The sequence below is a fragment of the Pectinophora gossypiella genome, chromosome 9 (assembly GCF_024362695.1).
Source record: "Pectinophora gossypiella chromosome 9, ilPecGoss1.1, whole genome shotgun sequence".
In the NCBI taxonomy this organism is placed as follows: Eukaryota; Metazoa; Arthropoda; class Insecta; order Lepidoptera; family Gelechiidae; genus Pectinophora; species Pectinophora gossypiella.
In genome coordinates this window covers 14,040,733-14,064,047 of record NC_065412.1, presented here as the reverse complement: position 1 = coordinate 14,064,047, position 23,315 = coordinate 14,040,733, and the positions used below count along the sequence as shown (strand labels likewise).

General features: G+C 37.4%; 1 protein-coding gene across 1 annotated transcript in view; it reads right to left on the bottom strand.

Moving 5' to 3' along the window:
- Positions 1 to 14,048, bottom strand: part of LOC126369672 (lachesin-like) — a 41,876-nt gene extending 27,828 nt beyond the window's left edge. The window contains exon 1 of the mRNA XM_050014232.1: positions 13,527 to 14,048. Within this exon, the coding sequence (XP_049870189.1) occupies positions 13,527 to 13,629 (103 nt within the window). The 5' untranslated portion in view covers positions 13,630 to 14,048. The remainder of the gene's footprint in view (positions 1 to 13,526) is intronic.
- Between the last annotated feature and the right edge of the window lie 9,267 nt (positions 14,049 to 23,315).

Here is a 23,315-nt window from a genome sequence, read left to right as displayed (position 1 = left end):
AAACAGTATAATAATATATTGACAGTCATTGACGGCTTTACAAAGTTTGTGTGGTTATTTCCGACCAAAGGCGTGACTGCAAAAGAGACAATAGATAAATTGAAGATACATCAACAAACATTCGGGAATCCAGCAAGATTTATTACAGACCGCGGAAGTGCTTTTACGAGCAATGACTTTACACAGTATTGTAAAGATGAAGGTATAGAGCATGTACTAATCACCACAGGCATTCCACGCGGAAATGGACAAGTAGAACGTGTTCACAGAACATTGATATCTGTTCTCACAAAATTATGCATTGAAGATCCAAGCTTATGGTACAAGCATGTGAGCAGAGTACAAAGAGCAATAAACAGCACACACCATAGAAGCATCAGCACCACTCCATTCCAACTACTAACAGGATCAAAAATGAGAACTGGTAAAGATGACCGAATATATGAGTTACTACAGCAAGAAGAAAGAGACAACTTTATAGAAGAAAGACAGGAATTACGTAGAAAAGCTAAAGAACAAATACAGAAAATACAGGAAGAAAATAAACGAAATTACAATAGAAACAGAGAAGAAAGTAATAAATACAAAGTTGGAGACTTCGTAGCCATCAAAAGAACACAATTTGGAAGCGGAATGAAGCTGAAACCAAAATTTCTAGGACCCTACAAGGTCACCAAAGTGAAGAGGAATGACCGCTATGATGTAGAGAAGGTAAATGACAGCACAGAGGGCTCCAAAAGAACATCATCCTCTGCTGACAATATGAAGAAATGGCCAGAAGATTAACAACATCTATATCAAAGGTACCTATATATATTACTTATTTACAGGGAAGAAGAATTTTCTCTCATTTTTTTTTATTATTTCATTTTTCTTTGCATGTTATGATGAAAGATGAATGGATGTGAAGCAAATTAGGTAGAGCACCTATCACTTTAAGATTGTATTAAGATAAAAACAATTGTTTGGATGTTTATAACATTTAATTCATAAAATCATAAGTTGTTTCATAAAGTAAGAAGTAAAAATCTGTATAAGTAAACTATAAGAATAAAAAAAAAATACTATGTTGTAACTTACCTGCGTTCTTCTTTAATCTATTAGGAGTAAAAAACTGAAAGTATGACTTATGTTTTATATCAAGTTGTGTAACCTAAAATAGTACAAATAAGCTTTAAGATGTTACTTACTTACCTATATTTTTCTTAAATCTAATAAAAGTCTAATAACTAAAAGTAAACTATGTTTTAAGATTCTGCAACTTACAAACTTAAACCTATTTATATTTAACTAAGAGTTACAATACTATGCCTACATAATGAATATACAAAGTGTTACTTGTTGTTTTAAACTCTGGATAATTAAGGCTATACTTATAATTAAACCTAATATTTTTGTTGTATGGTAGAGTCAACAAATTCATTTCATATTTTTTTATATAAACATATTTAATAGATACATATAAGATGATAAGATGTAACTTGATGATGTATGACGGAAAATGACAGAATGTAAGGTGATGAATACATCCTGAAGTCTGCAGTCTGAGGACAGACTGGTGGTCAGGACGGCCGAATGTGGGGTATGAGTGTGTGTAGGTGTTTGAGGTGTAAGAGAGTAAGGTGATGGTAAGATAAAGGAGAAGGAATGAGACGGAATTGAAAGACAGAGAAACAGGATATGCGAGGTACAGGTGTACGAGAAGGAGGGAAGATACGAGCGAAGACGGAAGGAACTGAATATAGCGGAAGTGTGAGAGGTAAGGAGTGAAAGGGACGGGAGATTAGGAAAGATGGCGAAAGTGTGTGCGCGTGGTACTGGAAATGTTTTATGAAGAATTACTCAAAAAACTTACTTGTGTGTGCATTTTGTTATAAAACTTTAAAAATAAACAGTGGGAATTGGGCTTGAGTGTTTTTCTCCGCTCCCTCCCACATACATAACAGGTTGTTATATGAATTATGTCAGTTTCTTATTTTTGGATATCGTGAGACCACTTGTTTCTCTTATTTCTTTTATTTATATGGTTTTATTTTTTATTTATTACGTGATAAGAGATTGGGAGGAATCAAGACATTTGCCCGGCTGTAGAATCAAATGGGATACAATTTTTATAAAAAATGATTATCGCGGTTCAAAGGATTTGTGTCCGATAAATAGCAATGGGCTCGCTATATTGACATGAGACGTAACCATGTAGGTTGTATATAAATACTATACAATCTCTGACTACCCCTTCCGAGACATTCAAATCATTACTGTCTTATTTATTTATTTATTTGGTCAACCAATGCAAGTACACTGATACGTGGTAGTTTGCAGTTAATACGTATAAAAAAAACTAAGCGCCTTGCCACTTACAGATGGACAGAACATGCACTAATACTTTAGGTACTTAATTACAAAATTAAATTAGAGTTAGAAAAAGTAACAACTTCAATTATTAACAGTATCTGTTATAGAAAAAAACAGTTTTTTTATTCGAGGAACAGATGTGAAGAAGAAATCTATTTTATCTGCATACAATTCGTAAGTAGTAAACAGCCGAACTAACGAATAGTGTTGTCTGAGTTTGATGCGGCATCTAGGAAGCGAGAACAACTTTTATGCAGTACAACACCTAGCATTTCTTTTTTACCTTTATTCAATAGATAAAATAATTACATTTTGAATCGTATTTTTACATAAGGAACGTCTCATACTTCAAAAAAGAAGGAGGTTCTAAATTCGACCGTATATAATATATTTTTTTGTTTTTATGAACACTTTTGTTTATTTTTGTTTTAATATCTGTGACAATTCTTTCACAAATAAACGCTTATCAATATAAATCTTTAGTTAATTAATTCAATAAATTCCTTGAAGTCGTTAATGAGCGAGTCGGCTGCGCCTATATAGCCTGTGGCATTGCCGAATACCCTTTATAAGCCGTGTTTTGATTAAATTAGTTCGACGGCACGCGACACACGATAGTGACAAGAATCAGGTCGCAGTCACGTGAGAACCAGTGACGTGCCATCCCGGGAAAGTTCCCGACGGTAAAAAGACGTAAAAAACTGTAAAAAGAGCCATATTACTTAACCTTTAGGCAGATAGACCATAAAAGAAACAACAATTTGAAAAAAAAAGCAGCCAGTGTCTTTACTATTAAAGAGTTTTACATTCCCACTTTCCCTTCTTCCCACTGAGAGGGCTCGATGGCGCAACGGTAAACGCGCTCGGTCTGCGATTGTTGAAGTTGAGCAACTTTCACAAAGGCCGGTCATAGGATGGGTGACAACAAAAAAAAATCATCTCGAGCTCCTCCGTGCTTCGGAAGGCACGTTAAGCCTTCGGTCCCGGCTGCATTAGCAGTCGTTAATAACCACCAATCCGCACTGGGCCGTGGTGGTTTAAGGCTCGATGTCCCCTATCCTTCCATAGGGAAGGCCCGTGTAGGGAAGGTCAGCAGTGGGGACGTTAATGGGCTGGTGATGATGGATGATAACATTCCCACTTTAGGAGCATTCCCGAACCACACCACACACCAGGACACCAGGGTTGATGAGGTTGGTAGTCCTCACAAACCACACGATAGAAGAAGAAGACAATATAACTTCTTATAGATTGCTCGACTTATCTGCGGCAAGTCCGTATCTTCCTGAAATATTACTAATACAGAGAGTTTGAACTGTATAGGTAGGAGAGAATTTCTATTCATGAATCCCATTCGGAGTTCAATGGTTTGTACAGAAAGCGTTTCTCGGCAACTACGTATATACTTACAATACTCTATCTTGCCTTTTGGTCAAAGGTAGATAGATAGGTACCTTACTGGGCCAGACTATTGCAATGTTACTACACAAACTATTCGCCTGTACTCTCACAATTGGAAGGTGGATATTGTTATGGACTCAGACAAAGTCAAACTCAAAATTATCTTTATTCTGTTGGTAACATAGTTAATATTTTTTTTTGGTCTTTTATTTACTAAGGGCTTTTTAACAAAATTTATAGTTAACATTTGGAATCGTGAATTTTGACACATATTTATTGCAATTGTACAGTACAAAAAAAAGATGTTATAAGTACATTATAAAAAAGAAAAAAATACAGTTCTTAGGTACAATTTAACCCAATCGGGCGTGCAATATTACATACTTATACAGGGTGTTAGTGACATCGTAACGAATACTGAGGGGGATGATTCAGACCATGATTCTGAATTGATATCAAGTGGAATTTTCCGTCGCAAAATTCATGATTTTTTTTAGTTTTTTAAAATTATTTTCAATTCTATACTTTTGCGATGAAAAATTCCACTTGATATTAACTCAGAATAATCAGCTGTTTCATCCGCCTCAGTATTCGTTACGATGTCACTTACACCCCGCACAAGTACATACTGTACCCATACAAGTAAGTATGGATGTTAGTGACACCGTAACGAATACTGAGGGGGATGGTTCAGACCATGATTCTGAGTTGATATCAAGTGGAATTTTCAGTCGGAAAATTCATGAAAATTTTTGTTTTTCTTTTTATTATTTTCTGTTCCATACTTTTGCGACGGAAAATTCCACTTCATATCATCTCAGAATCATGGTCTCAATCATCCCTCAAAGTTTTCGTTACGACGTCACTAACACCCTGTATACATTAATGTCGAAAGTCTCATTCTTCGAAAACTATTGCAGCGTCTCACAACCTACATCATAGAATAAAGAATAATATTACATGTAGAACGGCAACTCTCCGCTCCCCACCACGCTGTTGGGGGTGAGCCCCCTCGGACATACTTTAGTTTTCAATCGTGTGATGTCTGACGTCACACACATAGATGCGCGTGTACGATAACGGCAATGTGTAGTGTCTGTGTAAAAAGAAATGTTTTGTATAAAGTGCCCGGGGTGCACTTGTATAGTCCAGGTCCTGGTTTCAGCAATTTGGCTCCTAATATTGCTTTCCAAGCGGTTATTCCGATGTATTCGTTGATCAAACTTAGGATAGACAAGTCATTTCGAGAACTGCATATCCGTCTTTGACTACAACAATTATATATCGTCAACATTGACAACAAAATTAACGACGTCTACAGAGCCAAAATATGCAACGTGATATAATCGATCTATTCAATAAAGGTCGAAATCAATAAGTTCGTTTTTTTTTCTAACATGAGTGCCGTGTGATTTTAACAGAAAGACATGACTAATTTGGGTTCCCATATTAGCGCCAATCGACAAAACGACATAATTATATCGTCAGAATCGATAAATACCAATGATATTTTTTTTCAACAGCCTCCGTGGTCTAGTGGTTAGAGCGTTAGGCTCAAGATCTGGAGGTCTGTCCTTTGTTTGGTAAGGACTTTTCAGGCTTGAATCACCTGATTGTCGGAAAAAGTAAGATGATTCCGTGCTTCGGAAGGCACGTTAAGCCGTTGGTCCCGGCTATTAGCCGTAAAAACACCTCCACCAACCTGCAGTGGAGCAGCGTGGTGGAGTATGCTCCATACCCCCTCCGGTTGATTGAGGGGAGGCCTGTGCCCAGCAGTGGGACGTATAATTATAGGCAGTTTATGTTATGTATGTTATTTTTTTTACACGCTGCGCACGGTAGCCCTACTGAGCCATGTCAGGGGCCATTAACGGCCAGGGTTCTACCACCAATCAGCCTCAGTAGTTAAGCGTTGAGCTCACGATCCGGAGGTCCGGAGGTCCGGAGGTCAGATCGGAATCCCGGGAGTGGATATATCACAAAAAACACTGTGATCCCTAGTTTGGTTAGGACATTACTGGCTGATTACCAAATTGTCCGATAGTAAGATGAACCGTGCTTCGGAAGGCACGTTAAGCCGTTGGTCCCGGTTACTATTTACTGATGTAAGTAAGTAGTCATTAGCCATATCAGGGACCTTTGACAGCTGAATACAGTAACCCTGGCACCAGGGTTGATGGAGTTAGTAATCTACCTCACAACCCACAAGATAGAAGAAGAGACTGGAAGAAGCGAGAGTGGTGAGTCAGAATCGTAGTAAGTGGACTTCCGTGCTCTATGCCTACCCCAATGGGAATTAGGCGTAATATTGTGTACTTATTCATGTTTCTAAGCAACTCGGCTTCTTTAACTAAATTACCAGAAAAGTCCATCAGTGAAGGCTTTCCAAGTCGCTAGTTAAGTACTTTGACGTCATAAATAAAAACTCTTTACAACACCACCACATTCGTCGCTCCCTCCTCTCATGTCTAAGATTAATTAATTCCATTTCGCAATATGAATACCTAACAAACTATATATGGAAATTTCATTATCAGGATACCCTGATTTATACTATAAATAAATATAAAGCTTAGGGTAGTCAGAAGTTTAGTAGCGGTTGATGAACTCAATACCCGCGTTTCACCGACTTTAAGACCAACAATTGACGGTGGTGACCGTATCACCATCTGAAATGGTCATCATCATCTCCCTAGCGATATCTGGTGTGAGTTTATGTATGTTTGTATTAGTGAAATTTTGCTCAGCTCAACGCAGATCAGCGGTGAAGGAAAACATCGTGAGGAAACCCACATTCCCGAGAAATGCATTTTCGGAGGTATGAGACCTGCCCTGTATTGAGCTAGTTTTCCCTTCGCGGGTTGGAAGGTCAGTCAGGCAGACGTTTGTGTAAAAATTCGGACCTTCGTCAGGTTAGTTAAGCGAACCCTGTGAGAAACGGGACAATGCTAGAGAGAAGAAGTAGAAAGTTTTTAACCGACTTCAAAAAGAAGGAGAGTATCAACTTGAGCCGCATGTGTGTAATTTAGAGGGATGATGACACCTCCGATCTAACGACCTCCGTGGTCCAGTGATTGAGGATTGGCCTCACGATCCGGAGGTCTCGGGTTCGATTCCGGGTCGGGACATATCACAAAAATTGCTTTGAGGTCCCTAGTTTGGTTAGGACATTACTGGCTGATCACCAAATTATCCGAAAGTAAGATGATCTGTGCTTCGGAAGGCACGTTAAGCCGTTGGTCCCGGTTACTACTTACTGATGTAAGTAAGTAGTCGTTACATGAGCCATGTGGGGGGCCTTTGGTGGCTCAATAGTAACCCTGACACCAGAAGAAGATCTCCGGACATACCTTGATTTACTGACGAGAATAAAGTTTTTTTCATCAAGACCTTTTGCTTTCCTGTTAAGAAATGCAAGACGAACATAAATTATGCAATGTTTCCCGACGTTTTTTCAACGCATGAGTTTATTAATGAAAAAATACCATATCTCGCTTAATGGAAAAACAATATTGGAATTTATTAAACAAAGGCAAAGGATTCCATACAACAATTCTAATGGAATCGACATAAATATTTCTCTTATATTGTATTTTTTATTCTGTGTTTGCAATAAAGAATTTCTGTTTTGTATGTATGAGGTACATTCACACATCATAACAATAAAAACCGACAACAAAAACTATATAAAAAAAACTATGAAATATACTTATATACATACAAACCTTGAAAAATCCAAAAGTTGAAGAAAAGACAACCATATTGAAGACTATAGAGAACCGGAGAGGAAATATGATTGGCCACCTGGCGATTACTTCACCGACAAGAGCGCAGCTCTTAAATAGAGAGAGAGAACATACAAACCTATGCTCGTGACACTTGCCACACGTATTCAGAAGCCCATTCTGGCTGGCATATATAAATATTGTGCAATTCCAACTAAATTACATACATGCGGATCAAGTTGATAACCTCCTTCTTTTTCAAGTCGGTTAAAAACCTTCTAATTCTTCTCCCCAGCATTATCACCGGATAATGGGGATGAGAAACCGTTCTCACAGGGTCCACTTACCTAACCTGAAGATTTGACAGGACCGGTTTTTTAAACGACTGTCTATCTGACCTTCCCACTCGCGAAGGGAAAACCAGCCCAATACAGTGTATGTCACATATCTCCGAATGTGGGTTTCCTTACGATGTTTTTCTTCACCGCTGAGCACGTGATAATTTATAATCTAAACATGACTTCGAAAACAAATTCGACACACATTGGTTTAGGCCTGTGTTGGGCTTCGAACCTGCGACCTTAAAGTGAGAGCTAAAAAGTTACCAACTAGGCTACCACAACTCCTAAAAAAAAACAAAAAAAACTTCTACGCAAACAGGAAGTATAAGGAACTAATATTTTTTCAATTGCCGCTTGTTTATCGTATAATCACGTGCTAGTATTAATAGAGTTCAGAAGTAATCATATTTTGACTATTTATTTTTATGAATAAATTATGTTCAAACCGTTTGATTTATTATTATGTAGTAGGTAGGTACTGTATTTAGCTGTAGACAAGGCTTGTAAACTTCCGGACTTGTCACTGACAAATTGCGAAGTCTCCCGCGGCGGACCCTACCTCCGCTAATTGACTGCACGTCAAATTTAGCCGCGATAATCCAAATAGGGGAGTGATTCCCCTTAAATACCTTCCCTAACTTCACCTTAATTTCATAGATAACACAATTTGAATCCAATATCAATGTTAATAGGATAGCCTTTTCAACTCGGCAGTTTACACTTTGTTGTCGTAGTCGTGTTAAATGTTTTTCTTTGCGTGAAAGTTGACAACTGCTAAAGCCTAAAGCCGTAATGAAAGGTTGTAAGGTTTTTTTATTTATTATTACTATAAATCGCTTCTATGCACATAAAGTCATGCTCCATATCCGGGTGGGCAGAGCCACAAGTTATATAAAGCCGGATAATTGTGAATAGAAATAAAACAATTTATCTGTTTTTTCTCCTTTGACTTTTCACGTTTAAAACACTACGAAGCCTAAATCAAGCGTTCTCCAAAAGTAAGCTATCACGGATTTCTTATTGTTAGTGCTTCTATAGCTATCAAATTACGTAGCAGAATTCTAATTGTTAGTGCTTCTATAGCCATCAAATTATGTATCAGATTTCTAATTGTTAGTGCTTCTAGCCATCAAGTAATGTATCAGATTTCTTATTGTTAGTGCATCTATAGCCATCAAATTATATATCAGATTTCTTATTGTTAGTGCTTCTATAGCCATCAAATTATCTAGGAGATTTCGTATTGTAAGTGCTTCTTTAGCTATCAAATTATGTATCAGATTTCTTATTGTTAGTGCTTCTATAGCTATAAAATTACGTATCAGATTTCTTTTTGTTAGTATTTCTATAGCTACCAAATTATGTATCAGATTTCTAATTGTTAGTGCTTCTACAGTCATCAAGCTATGTATCAGATTTTTTATTGTTAGTGCTTCTGTAGCCATCAATTTTTGTATCAGATTTCTTGTTGTTAGTACTTCTATAGACATCAAAATATGTATCAGATTTCATATTGTTAGTGCTTCTATAGCTATTAAATTATGTGTCAGAAGGTATCTAGCGTAGCTAGTTTTCTAGAACAAATAAGAAAACTACATTACTGGGTCACTCGAGACGCTTTTTAACTTGACGGCGACCGAAACCGCAACCTTGCAAAAAACAGAATACAGTCAGTTTCCGTGTAATTTATGCCATATCTTCACGCTATTTCCTTCCGGGGTAGAATGGAGTGCCGACTTTTGGTTAGGCAAACAGAGCTAGCAGATTTTATTTTGTCAATCTCCATAACTTTTAGCCAATACCGTCTGGTTAATTATAGCGTAATTAACGGGGGATGAAATAATAATTTTACATACATTTGTACATGGTTTAATTAGAACATTGCGTTTGGATGGGACACAAATTACTTTTTTAGATGAATTGTTTCAGTGTAGCCATTTAAGACCCCCTGATATTCGTTCGAAGATAGATTTTGAGGAAACGTACAATGTCAGCTTAGGATAGGATATTTACCAATTTATCTCCATTAAAGGTTTAATACGACCTACTCTGAACCGGCGTGCGTGTATGAAGCGATTGATGAATGTGGAGGAAGCAAGAGAAGTGTGTCAGGATCGAAGCAAATGGAATTCTATAGTCTCTGCTTACCCCGGTGGGAAAAAGGCGTGAGTTTATGTATGTATGTATGTCCATTAAAACTATAGATTAAAAAAGTTATAATAATATAATTTATTTTATAATTTGTTATAGTGTAATATTAGTAAATATTAATATTACTTGTTAATTTAGTCGTGCAACTGTGGTAGCCCAGTTGGTAGAACGTTTGCCTCTCTTTGAAGTCGCAGGTTCGAATCCAGCACAGACCTAAACCAATGACAGCCGACTTTGTTTTCGAATTCATGTTTGGATCATAAATGATTATCACGTTCTCAACGGTGAAGGAAAACATCGTTAGGAAACCCACATTCCCAAGAAATGCATTTTCGGAGGTATTGGGCTGGTTAGCCCTTCGCGGGTCGGAAAGTCAAACAGGCAGTCGCTTCTGTAAAAAACCGGACCTGTCAAATCTTCGGATTAGATTAGGTTAGGAATAATGCTAGGGAGATGAATAATTGGTAATTTAATAAACACAAAATGTAAATTGACTCAATAAACCAATTTAAGGGCGACAACAAACAACTTTAATTGGTCTGTAATGACTAGCCTAGATGTAAACCGATTTAGAGTTAGTCAAGTTACTATCCGTCTGACAATTTATCGTCTGAAGTTCGACAGCAGCCAGTCACAACTTTAGAATGCTAACCATACTCCCTCGGGCATCTAAGTGATTAGGAAACAGTGATCGATCCGTGAATACGTTCTAGAATTATGAAATTGCAGTGTTTGCTAAAAAAAAACGAAGGAGGAAGGAGAAGTAATCGATCTTGACGACCCAATTACTTTAGCCATAGAGGCGACCAATCAACTCGCGACAAGAAACACTTCAGGACTCCGATACCAACGCCGGCGACGTAGTCGACAATTTCCGTCACTCTACGTTTATCGCGCGTTTCTCGGCCCACTAGGGTTGATTTCTTTCAAAGAGAATCCTCTCTGAGGACGCCGTGAGCAACGATTCGCGAGCATCCTCAAGCCTGTTGTCTTAAATTTTGAACGGGGTGAAAGCCCTCAGCTTAATTAATGACATCTGAGGCAACCCTACAATAAGTCACGTTAAAAAAGCTAAAGACTTTATACTTTTATGATGGACCTTAAACGAATATAAAAACGTAGAAAGTGTGAAACCGATTGAAAGATTGTGTCCTTTCTAAAATTATGAACCATTATGCGGGCGATGGTTTAATCACCTGCCACCAAACAGAGCACCATGTCGCCGTCTTCATTTAGTTACTTTTTTTTTCTTTTTCATTTCAAAAGCGTTACTTAAAAGATCATATTCGGATCTATGTTTACAAAACTTCAAGCAAGGATTGAAATGAATTGAAAGAAATAAAGTTTTTTTTGCTCATGTAATGACTACATACTTAAATTAATCAGTAAGTAGTAACCTAGACTGATTAACGTGCCTTCCGAAGCACGGATCATCTTACTTTCGGACAATCAGGTGATCAGCCGTCCTATACTATATAAATATAAATGTCCTAACCAAATCCTATATAAATGTCCTAACCAAACTAGGGATCACAAAGTGATTTTGTGATATGTGTGTCGCAGGTTTTACCTGAATAAACTTTTTTATTATTATTATTTGTATGTCGTTTCCATATCTTTCCATATCTCGGGCCTATGGAGTCCCGGACTTAATATTATATGTCCCCACCGGGATTAATAAGGCGGTTATAAACTTAGTTCTTGCTTGTCGATGTTTGCTTGTTTCCTTGTTTCCTTTCCACTGGTTGCCTGGAAGAAATTGGCAATAAGGCCGCCAGATTGTACTGTATCTATTATCATTTGTGTAAATTTGTTTTGTATGTTGTGTGCAATAAAGTATATTTGATTTGATTTGATTCGATTTGTCGTTTTGAAATAAGAATGTAACAAGGTACCTATTTATCACCCTTGCGGTGAAGAAGGGAAATAAACTGATGGATCAATTGTTCTCTATACTGTATATAGATAGATAAAATACTTTATTGAGCATAATGGACACAAAATACAGAGATAAGTACAACATATACAGAAAAGCACAAAAGGCGACCTTGTTGCTCATGCAGCAATTTCTTCCAGGCAACCTTGGGTACAGGAAAATTTTGTACAAATATAATAATAGCGGCTTAGTGCATATAGGTACTTTTTTTTGACGTGACTTATTGTAGATTTGCCGCAGTTAGTATTAACTACTTGGCCGGAACTTTATATAGCGTGATTTTACAATTACATTAAAACTTTTATCATTTTGGGCAGACATACAGAACATAAATAATAATAAACACTTTTAAGAACAAAAAAATATAGGTAATAAAGAGAAATTGAAAAAATTGCAAAATAATAATACAATATATTATTGAAATTGTACAAAAAGAATGAATAAAACTACTTTTGACACCTTTATTATTGTATTACAAAGAAATATATATCTTTATTATTTTGTCTGTTTGCCTGGTAAAACATTTATTACTTAATTAATTGGTGTTGTTGGGAAAAATAATTTTGATCATACATACTGTTAAATAGAAAAGAATCGATCGATCTAATCTCGACTAAAATATCATTATGCTAATTAACGTCACTACACTAGCTGACGTACATTGATAGATTTAATTCTTACCGCGCATTGAAGCTAATGTAAAATGATATTTTTATTGAAATATAATCACTAATTGTACTGAACTAGTCGTTCTGTTTAATAACACTTAGGTTTGTTAACAATATAATAATAATAATTATTAATAAGAATAATCACACCACATTTAGATTAAATTGTCTTAAGGGGACTCTACGTGTTGGCATCGGCCCCACGCACGCCTTCCAAAAGTCCGGAACTCCATAGGCCCGAGATATGGTAACGACATACAAATAATAATAAAAAAGTTTATTTAGGTAATTAGGTATAATATAATTTCCTGGACAAGCTCACTCCATGTTAGGCGTCGTCAATGCCTTCGGGCAAGTCTGGGGCCAAGAGCAAACCCATCAAAAGTAAAAAAAATATACTTTCTTTGCATCCCCTAAGAGGTTAATTTTGGGAATAAATAGTATCCTCTTCTTGTCAGAGTATCAAACTATCACCACGTCTCATCTAAATCGGTTCAGCAGTTTAAGCGTGAAGGGGTAACAGACAGACAGACAGAGCTACTTCCGCATTTATGATATTAAGATAAATGTACACAGACGCGGTCGGGAGCGTTACGGGAGCGGGATTATTTGTAACATTCCGGTTTATATTCAACCGGTTGTACGATAACCTGCAAAAGTCCAATCAGTTTCTTGCAATTAACTGGTTGCACTTAAGACCTTCTGGTTACATATCGTTTTTGTATTAGGCCAAAACACCTACATAAACATTAATTTTATAATTATGACAACTAATGGTTCATATATTCACAACTGTTTACAAATAATTCGCTGGGCTCAGTGACTGAACTTTTGCTCTTTGATTGTACATAGAAATCCAAGAGCAGTGCAGCGAGGTTCTAAACACCCGCTTTCCGTCCCGGAACGCGACTCCACCTCTGTGTACATTGGTTTTAAAATTAAAACTTACGTGCGGTAGCGTCGGTGGTTCCCGCCAGCAGGGAATCCAACACAAACAGTGCCAGCAACATCTTCCCACTGTTCAGCAAACTGAATTGACACATAACGTTCATTTTTACTACAAAAGACAAATCAATTTATTCTCTAATTGGCGAGACCATTGACGCGACAATTTTAAAATTGACTCTGACGGCTACGCTTAACTAGCGTTCGTAATTGGCGCCCAACGCGGGGCTCAAACAATGGCTGTAAATAGAAATAGAAACGATATATTCTTTGTAATAACACGAACGCAACCGTTAATTTTCGAAGACTTTAAAGCTTTTACTACCGCATCCTGATAAACTCAACATTTGACATAAAAAACATATTCGTTATGCGGTAAAATGCACGTCAAACTCTTTGGAATTGTATTTGTAACACGCGAAGAAGCGATTAAGGGGGGCCGAGTGGTAATACTGGAAAGTATTACTTCACGGGAATTCCGTGAAAAGTTTGTATTGTGGTTAGAGGTCGGGAGAGCGCGCGTCCGCCTCGTGAGGCGTTTGGCAGATCACTGGCCGACCACTGCAAACGCCGTGCACGGGTTGGTAGCTAGACAGCCCCCACCCTTTCACTCTACGCCCCTCTCTTTCCTTTCAAACGAGCACGCATTTATTTGGTAGAAAACAACCCCTTAATAACCTCCTGATTCTGACATTTTGTTCAATAGCTAATATTATGAGGAAAATCGGCACTTGGTTGTGTTCACTGAATAAGAATGTGATACTGCTATGCAAGTACATATTGTTATAACTTGTAGAGAAATGGTAGAATGGTGTCATATTTAATGTTGAATGAGTTTTTGTGTGTAGCCGCGGTAGCTCAGTTAGAAATGCGCTTGACTCTACTGTGAGGTCGCAAGTTTGAATTCAGCACGGACCTAAATCTATGATTTTCGAATTCATTTTTCGATCATAAAAATAAAGAAAAACCTCGTTAAAACTTACATATGTGACGCACGGGTTCGAAGGTCAGACAGGCAGTCGCTTTTGTAAAAAACCGGACTAGTCAAATCTTCAGGTTAGGTAAGTGGAACCGATGAACACGGGACATCGCTAGGGAGATAGATGTGTTCTTGTGTAATGTAAGCTAAAGTAGTAGCCCAGTGGCGCTTGATAATGGAGCTTAGTTAGTACTTTATTGCATTAATATTTAGAGGTTATTGCAGAGTTTGTTTCGAGGATATCCTTTAGCCGATAAAGCCAAAGCGGTCGTAAGACAGTCTTCATATGCGCTGCATGCTAAGATACAGGTTTCACCTAGTTCGGCTGCAGAGGCTTATGAAATTTACTTATAAATGTGCATTACAAAGCCTAAGAAATTTTGTAATGCACTATACCTATTTTTTTGTAGAAAATAAACGTTATTATTATTATATAGCCTACAAGATTTTAGTTAGTATCTTCATATCGAGGTCTGATCTGGTGTGCGCGTGGAAAGGAAAAGGGGGCGGCCCAAAGACACCTGGCGATACTCACCGCTCGGTTGGCCGAGAGTCGAAAACTGTCGGCATGTCATGGGAGCAAGCCACGGAGACTGCAAAAGATCGCGAGGAGTGTAAATATGTTATTCGAGCCCTACATATAAGCCCAATAAGGAATAAAGGGATTAGAAGAAAAAGAAGATATCTTAATATAATATTGACATTCACAAGTGGTTTTAATGATTCTAAAATGAGTGAATTTCCTTTGACTAACCTTTGATTGACTACGAACCCTAAAAAAAATTATAGCGCTGTCGAGGTTTTCTCATTCCCGGGTACATCTCTCTCTCTCTCTCTCATACATAATAACATAATTACATAATACACACAAAACATAATAATAACACGTCTCGTACATAATTATTCAAAAATACAATGTAATGGCAGAAGCATTTGTAAACGCAATTGTTGCTTGCACATTATGTGTAGAATTATGTTGCTACCTATATTTCTTCTCTTTATTTTGATCAGAATAATAAAGGCTGGAAGATGTGATTGTGCCTGGGTGTTAAAGGGTCATCATTTATACCTAACAAAGATAAAAGATGCATAATATGTCTGTTATCCATGAAATTAGAAGGTTAAACGAAGGAAATTTGTTTTGTATGTTGTGTGCAATAAAGTATATTTGATTTGATTTGATTTGAAAATCTTTACAGCACCATCTGTATTGTTTTTGAGGAACGTAACATGGGAAGACCCTCATCAAAGTACATAAAGCATTTTTCTTCTTCTCTCGTGTGGGTTGTGCGATTAAGTATTTATAAGCTCATGACTACATCAGAGGGACACCCACACTTCACCGTGATATACGTATGAGTCTATAATGTCTATAAATATACTATATTCCTCACACGATAACCAGGAAACCATGAACTGAGGAAGCTCAAAGGTGACAAGGTGGTAAAGACCACAACTGGTGTAAATAACACGCGTAACAAAATAATAATTCATAAGCGACCCTCTTCACGGCGCGATACATCGTGCGATATCGAAACAAGTGACGATATAAGTGTAGGGTACTTATTTACTTGTCGAGTCAGTGAAATTATGACATCGCGTCGTCAAGAAATAATTTATTTAGATTCGGTATATATGTTCTTGTTTTCTTAATTTCATAATATTTGACTCACCTACATTTAATTGTTATAACTATTTTCTCATGTCAGTGACATTGTATGTGTGATTAACCTGACTAAACCTAAGACTATAACTAACACTAAGAGTGAGGGCATATGGTAACAAAAACTACAGTAACACACATCGAACTGAAATTTTTTACCACATGTCCTTACCCTAAAATTGTATATCCATGCGATATCCGATTGTACCGTGAGGAAGGTCACTTAGTTTCTACCACAGGAAGCCCCACAGCTGTGGTTTCGAACCGAACATTGATTTTTCTCACTGATTATGTTTGAGTTCGTCTACTTTGAATGGATTATAACGACTTGTAGTAACGCAGTAGTAATTGGATTATTTACTAAACGAAAAAACATAAATAGCGAATATGCGTCCCACTAAGCATACTCAACCACGCTGCTCCACTGCGGGTTGGAGGAGGTGTTTGGGCTAGTAGTCTGGGGCCAACGGCTTAACGTGCGTTCCGTAGCACTGAGTCATCTTATTTTTTAACCGATTTCAATAAAAGGAGGTTTGGTACAATTTGCTGGGACATTTTTTATGTAATATGTTCCCCGATTACTCTAAGACGCTTGGACCAATTTGGAAAATTCTTTTTTTATTCGAAAGGGTATGGTTTCCAGGTGGTCCCATTGTCAACAAGTCATGAGATTTTTTGTTTTTAAGTTTCTGCGTGTTTTTCTAATGAGAAATTTTGTGTTTATTTAGCTGTTAATGTTTCTTTTTTGAAGGCATTTGAAGATTTGTGGTTTGTTTTTTTATTTATAGGGCATTCAGGTGTGTCAGCCTGCAATGTCCTAGCCAATGAACGCATCATAATAATTTTTAAACAACATTTAAACAATACAACTGCCTACCCCATTAGGGATCTAAGGCTCGCCCCCTATTACACTGGATTTAAACACTTTTGTGTACACCTCTGACTACCCCTTTAGGGATACAGGCGTAATTGTTTGTTATGATAAGCTAGAAAAGATATCTTTCAAGTAAGTTTCTGTGTAAATGCCCTTTGTTTCATCTTATAACGAGTTCTCTCGAATAATAATCGAAGTTGGAACATATATTTCTGAAAAACATTGAAAATCTTTTTCGATATTTAATGAGAAACAATAACAAAGGTACTGAAATTATAAAGGCACCAAAGTATTGGCTGTGACTTTATTGTCAGGCAGGATTGAAGAAAAAATTAAAGAATTGGCTGTTTAGCTTAAGACGCCATTGGCCCCGATTCCTACAGTTGTGTTTCATAAATTTTATGCCTGGTGATTACCCGTCCCTTTCTTTTTCAGCGGATAAGAAAATGACAGGTATAACTTAAAATAAAATTAGATGGTGTCTACAGGAATTAACACCATTGCCAGCCTTAAGTGCGAACATTAATGTATATCCATAAAATACGTATAGGTACTATACACACACACAGCTTTAACAACTATAGGTACAAAAAATATTATAAAAACACCAAACACATTTTTCATTTAAAAAATTTTGCAAATAACATCAGATGTAAATTAATATAATTAATGTTACAATAGGTACAGTATTCAACTATTTCGTTCCCATTACATTTACAGGAACAAATAAAAACGTAAGAGACACACACATACAGTTAACTACCATAACAACAATTACAATTATGTCGTAGGAATAAATAAATAATAAAATATGTATAAAAACGAAATTATTATTTTGATGTTTCGCAAAGGTCAAAAAAATCCTTCAAACTGTAAGATGATTAGCAAGTAGCAGCATTCTTGGGTTATACGAGAACTCTTTTGAACCTGGACTATCACGTGTAAAGAAAGAAAGAAGGAAAGAAAGAAAGTAAAAAAGAAAGAAAGTATTTATTATTAGAGGCCGCACAGTAACAGTGTGCTGAAAAAAAAGTAACACAAAATCACAATTATTAACAAAAACGGATTATGTACGAGAAGGAAGCGCGTTATATCTACTAATCTAATCTAGCCTACAAGATCCCACTGCTGGGCAAAGGCCCCCCTTCCTCTTGATGTGGGACGAAAAGCCGCCAGACTCAAATGGGATTGGGCCGGACATGTTTGTCGCATGCACCCTGAGCAGTGGGCACGGATAGTCACAAATTGGGTGCCTCATGATGGGTACAGGCGTCGTAGTAGACCTCGAAAGAGATGGCGTGACGACTTGGACACTTGGCGGAGTACGCACAGGACCGCGAAAAATGGAAAGAGCGCGTTATATAATTATGATTACTTATTATTTTATTTTGTAAAATTATACAAAAAAAAATGTATAAAAAATAGCATAACAATGCATATTGATCGTCGTTGACAAACACATGGATTCCGAAAACGTATATAATTTATTTGATTCCCGGTACGGCTGTCGACTACTCGGCGCCACAGAATTGACTTCTGCGAACCGATGGGTATTTCCTTGCACTAAGCAAGTCATTAATATTTATACTGCACGCGTCACTCTTGGCCGTTTCTTTGTAACTATGATACCTACAAATTAGATTAGCTTGTTTCTACTGATAAAATAGGTGCATCAGTTTACTTTTTCATTCTAGACGGCTAAACTGCACCACCACCGCTCGACGCGATTGCCTGTCTGCCCCTCCACCCGGAAATAAAACCAGCCATACCTCCGAAAACACATTTCTCGCGTACGAGGGTTTCTTCACCACGTTTTTCTTCACCGCTGGATTTAAACTTGCGACCTCACAATGAGAGACAAGCTTCTTCCAATTAGGTTACCTACCTCTAAAAACATTTTTTTTTTGTTTTTATAGCACTTACACGTGCTTAGGGAATAAATAAATAGAGAAAATTTAAATCGACAAAATTTAAAATAAACTTTTTTTTTTTTTTCGATTTAAATTTTCTCTCTGAAAACATATTTTCTTTTTGGTATTTGTTCATAATGATTTTCGTGATATCAATCGTATTCGTGTATGCGCGTCCCGTTATTCGAAACCATGACATTACGATGTAATGTCAACCGACAACAACGATGCAACCCCAACATTAAATTTATATTTTCTTTACTGTGACAACATTTTTGTCTCTTCACTCAGAATACATCCCGCTTGGGGACGGTACTGAAAAGTATCGGCATCCGAAGGACGTAATATACGATCCCGACGACCCGATTACTCTAGCCATAGAGGCAGCCAATCAGCTCGCGACGGCGTGGTCGACGATTTCCCTCAATCAGCACTTATCGCTATCGACCCACCAGGGTCGATTAATTCTTTCAAATATTTTTCCTCTCAGACGACGCTCTGAGCCGAGGTTCGCACCCAACTGGGCACCCTCAGGCCTGTTGTCTTAAACGTTGTACCGGGGGAGAGACTTCAGCGCTCCCCATTTGTCCGGCCAAGTAGTTAATGCTATCTGCGGCAAATATACAATAAGTCACGTCAAAAAAAAAATGTCTCTTCACTTCCGTTCTTGCTGTCCATTTAACTACTGTAATGTAAACATACTTTTTGTACGAATTTTAATTAATATCAGTGAGTTTTGCAATTCTCTGGACGTTATCTTCTCAGCTTTAGCCTCAGATAACCAGCCCTCACAGCCATTACGAATCACCCTAATCCTAACAAACACTTATACGAATTGACAAGCTAAATATAAAACGAAAACAAACATCATTTTTCACGATCGCTAACAATACCCAGTTCGAAACAAGGAAGGTGAAGCCATACATGTGAAACAGTCATAACAATGCGATCAAAGAAAGAAAATAAACATTACTTATGGCTTACAACTGACAGTAAGTATGTACTCTTTCTTACCTTACACAGAGTAATTAGATAGCTTCTATGCTGTTCTGGGAGCAAATAAAAAACATAGAACACGTTCAGCTGCTTGTCTTCCCGGGCATGTCGTAAAAACCGACAGAGGGATTGCGTCCTCTAACATGATGGACTAATGTTATGGGCGATAGGCTGATTCCTTATCACCATAAGGTTCATCATCTCCATCTTAGGACTTCGTATCAACAGTGGCTGCAAGTTGTCTTTGATTACTTGTGGCTCTGCCCACCCCATTTGGGATTACGGGCGTGAGTTTATGTATGTATGTATGTATGTACAGAGTAATTGTTACTACTTTACTTACCTACTTACCTTCAAATTTAAATAAATATATTTATGTCTTTATATTTGTGCCTCACTTAGCAGGGTCCACAGAATACCAGCGTCGTGGCTCGCGCCGCGGCTTATGCTGAGTGAGGCCCTTTTATAAAGGATACCACCACCATCGTTGACCAGTCCATGCACTCAATTATTTGTATTTCTCGTGTAAGTTGTTTTTATTTTGTGTTTTGTTTGATTGTGTTGTGTGTTACTCTGTGTTTTATATTATATATTTGTTATTTGTTATTTGTTTTGTATTTGTTACTGTGGTGTCCCTTTATAATAAACGTTTCTTTCTTTCTTTCTTTTTTTCTTTCTTAAGCTTCTTCTTCTTCTTATCGTGTGGGTTATGAGGTGGATTACCAACCTCATCAACCCTGGTGTCAGGGTTATTACTGAGCCGCCAAAGGCCCCTGAAATGGCTCATGTAACGACTACATACTTACATCAGTAAGTAGTGGCCAGGACCAAAGGCTTAACGTGCCTTCCGAAGCACGGATCGTCTTACTTTCGGACCAGGTGATCAGCCTGTAATGTCCTAACCAAACTAGGGATCACAAAGTGCTTTTTGTGATATGTCCCCACCGGGATTCGAACCGGGGGCCTCCATATCGTGAGTCCAACGCTCAACCACTGGACCACAGAGGCCGACTGCATAATATTATTATAGTATGAGTGTGCTGGTACAATACAATACAATACAAATACACTTTATTGCACCAAAATAAAAAGAAATAATTACAAAAAGACTCTTAACTCAGTACTTGGCAAATGGCGGCCTTATCGGTGGTTGAGAAGCAAACCGGTGTACCACAGGACCACAGTGACTAAAGAATCATAGAAGAAGTGCCTTTGATAAATCCTCTATAAAAAACTTAACAATCCGCAACCGCGCAGTAGTATCCATAAATTATCTCACAATGAATTTTCTGCAGATATTTTACACCGAATCGTAAAAGACTATTTTTAGCACACTCCTGGGTATTGCAAGCATTAACGGGGCTAAAATTTCAGAAGTCGGTCAAAAGTAGATTTCAATCCTGGAATATTCGCTGAGTTATAACTTTCCACAGGCTTGGGTTAATGCCTTATTTACGACTGCAGTACGAAACGGAAACGATACGATGTAGATAAATACATACATACATACACATGTGGAGGAGAGTAGGCAGCACGCCATATAATGACAACACCATAGACCCCACCAACCACCACCCACGAACCACGAAACCACGTGATATCTACGATCCAAGAAGGAATCCACACTTATAAAGTCGAATTCGACCAGGATTACATTCGCAAAATTCTAGATTAAGTAAATTAAATTCATCTATAAAAAAAACCAGATAATATTTTTTGTCAGAAAATAAATTTAAAGCTCACGTGAAGAGTGCTTGAGCACTCAAATTCAAATTCAAAAATATCTTTATTAAGTAAGTAACATAGTTACACTTAGAATCGTCAATTTTTACATAACGAACGTCTCATCCGCCTAAAACTACTGCAGCTTCTCACAACCTGTATACAGGTTGAAGAAGCTGCAAGAAAAACCTCGGCACAGGACCCTAGAAGTTCTTTAAAAAAAAAATATGTAAAAAAACTTATTTTAAGATTAATGACTTAAATGATAAAAATGTCTGTTCAACAAGTTTAGCCACGATAATTACGTTGAATAAATGATTCTGATTTCTGATTCTGACCCGTGACTCTACAATGTAAACCATCTCCTGTGAGCCAGCGCGCGTGTATGTTAGAATATTTTTCCCAACGCAGTATTTCTAACGTCATTTTGAAATTAAACTCGGAAATTCGAGATGCACTGGACGTTCCTCTGACTAGTCCAGCTGAAAATATAGTCGCGAGCTTATTGTTATAATAAGTCGATCAGACCCAGAAGTAATTCGACGGCAAGCTAAAAACTTAAACAGCATATATGTTCCAGTGCTGGACACAAACGTATCCTCGATCAAACGAAAGGGGTATGGAGCATATTTCACCACGCTGCTGCTGTTGTTTTATCATAATATAATATACTAGCGACCTGCCCCGGCTTCGCTTGGGTGCAATGCTGAGGAAAAAATGAATTTTTTTACGACATCACATTAATAACCTCAAAAATAACAGTCTCCACTATTTAATGGATATTATTATACATATTAACCTTCCTCTTGAATCACTCTATCACAAAACAAAACCGCATCAATATCCGTTGCGTAGTTTTATAGATTTAAGCGTACGGTCACGAGCATTAATATGTATACACTTTGGTACCATGTCACATTAACCTTTTTGACAAATTGAACTGTAAGTCTCACTAAATGACAAATATGTTAGTGCGACAGAGTCCCAAAGTGGGTACATTATATTGCTCATGACTGTACAAAGGGATATAGGGACAGAAAAAGCGACTTTGTAGTGATTAATACTTTTTATAATAATATTTTATCGAACACGTATCGCTTCCGTCCCGTTCAATGCTTATATAAAAGTTGTACCGGAATACGAAGCGAGGTTCCATGACTATGTGACATATTGCCTGAATCCTGCTGCGCTATGAAATCTGTCAGCCGTTATTAAACTATGACGTCTGTGATTTATGTACTGCTCTCACCAGCTAAGGATATTACAGTTGAAGCAGTTACTATCTAGGGTTTTTTAATACCCGACGCTACGAGAAGAGAAGTGTTATACATTCCATCCTTTTGTACGTGTGTGTATCTGTCTGCTTGTTTGTCGCGCAACATAATTCGAACCTGCGACCTAACAGTAAGCGTTCTTCCAACTGGGCTGTATCAGAAATATGAAACTCCCGATAATGGGCTAGTTTCAAACTAGTCAAATCAGTTACTTTTTACTAGACGTCAAAACACGAAACGACTACGGAATTTGTATGAAAACCTGTGACGTCATAGAAAAACGTGACAAAATGTCGCGCTTATAATTACATTTTTCTTTATAAAATTTATAAATAGGTTATTTAAGAAAAAAGAAAACGTTTTCTGTCATATTTC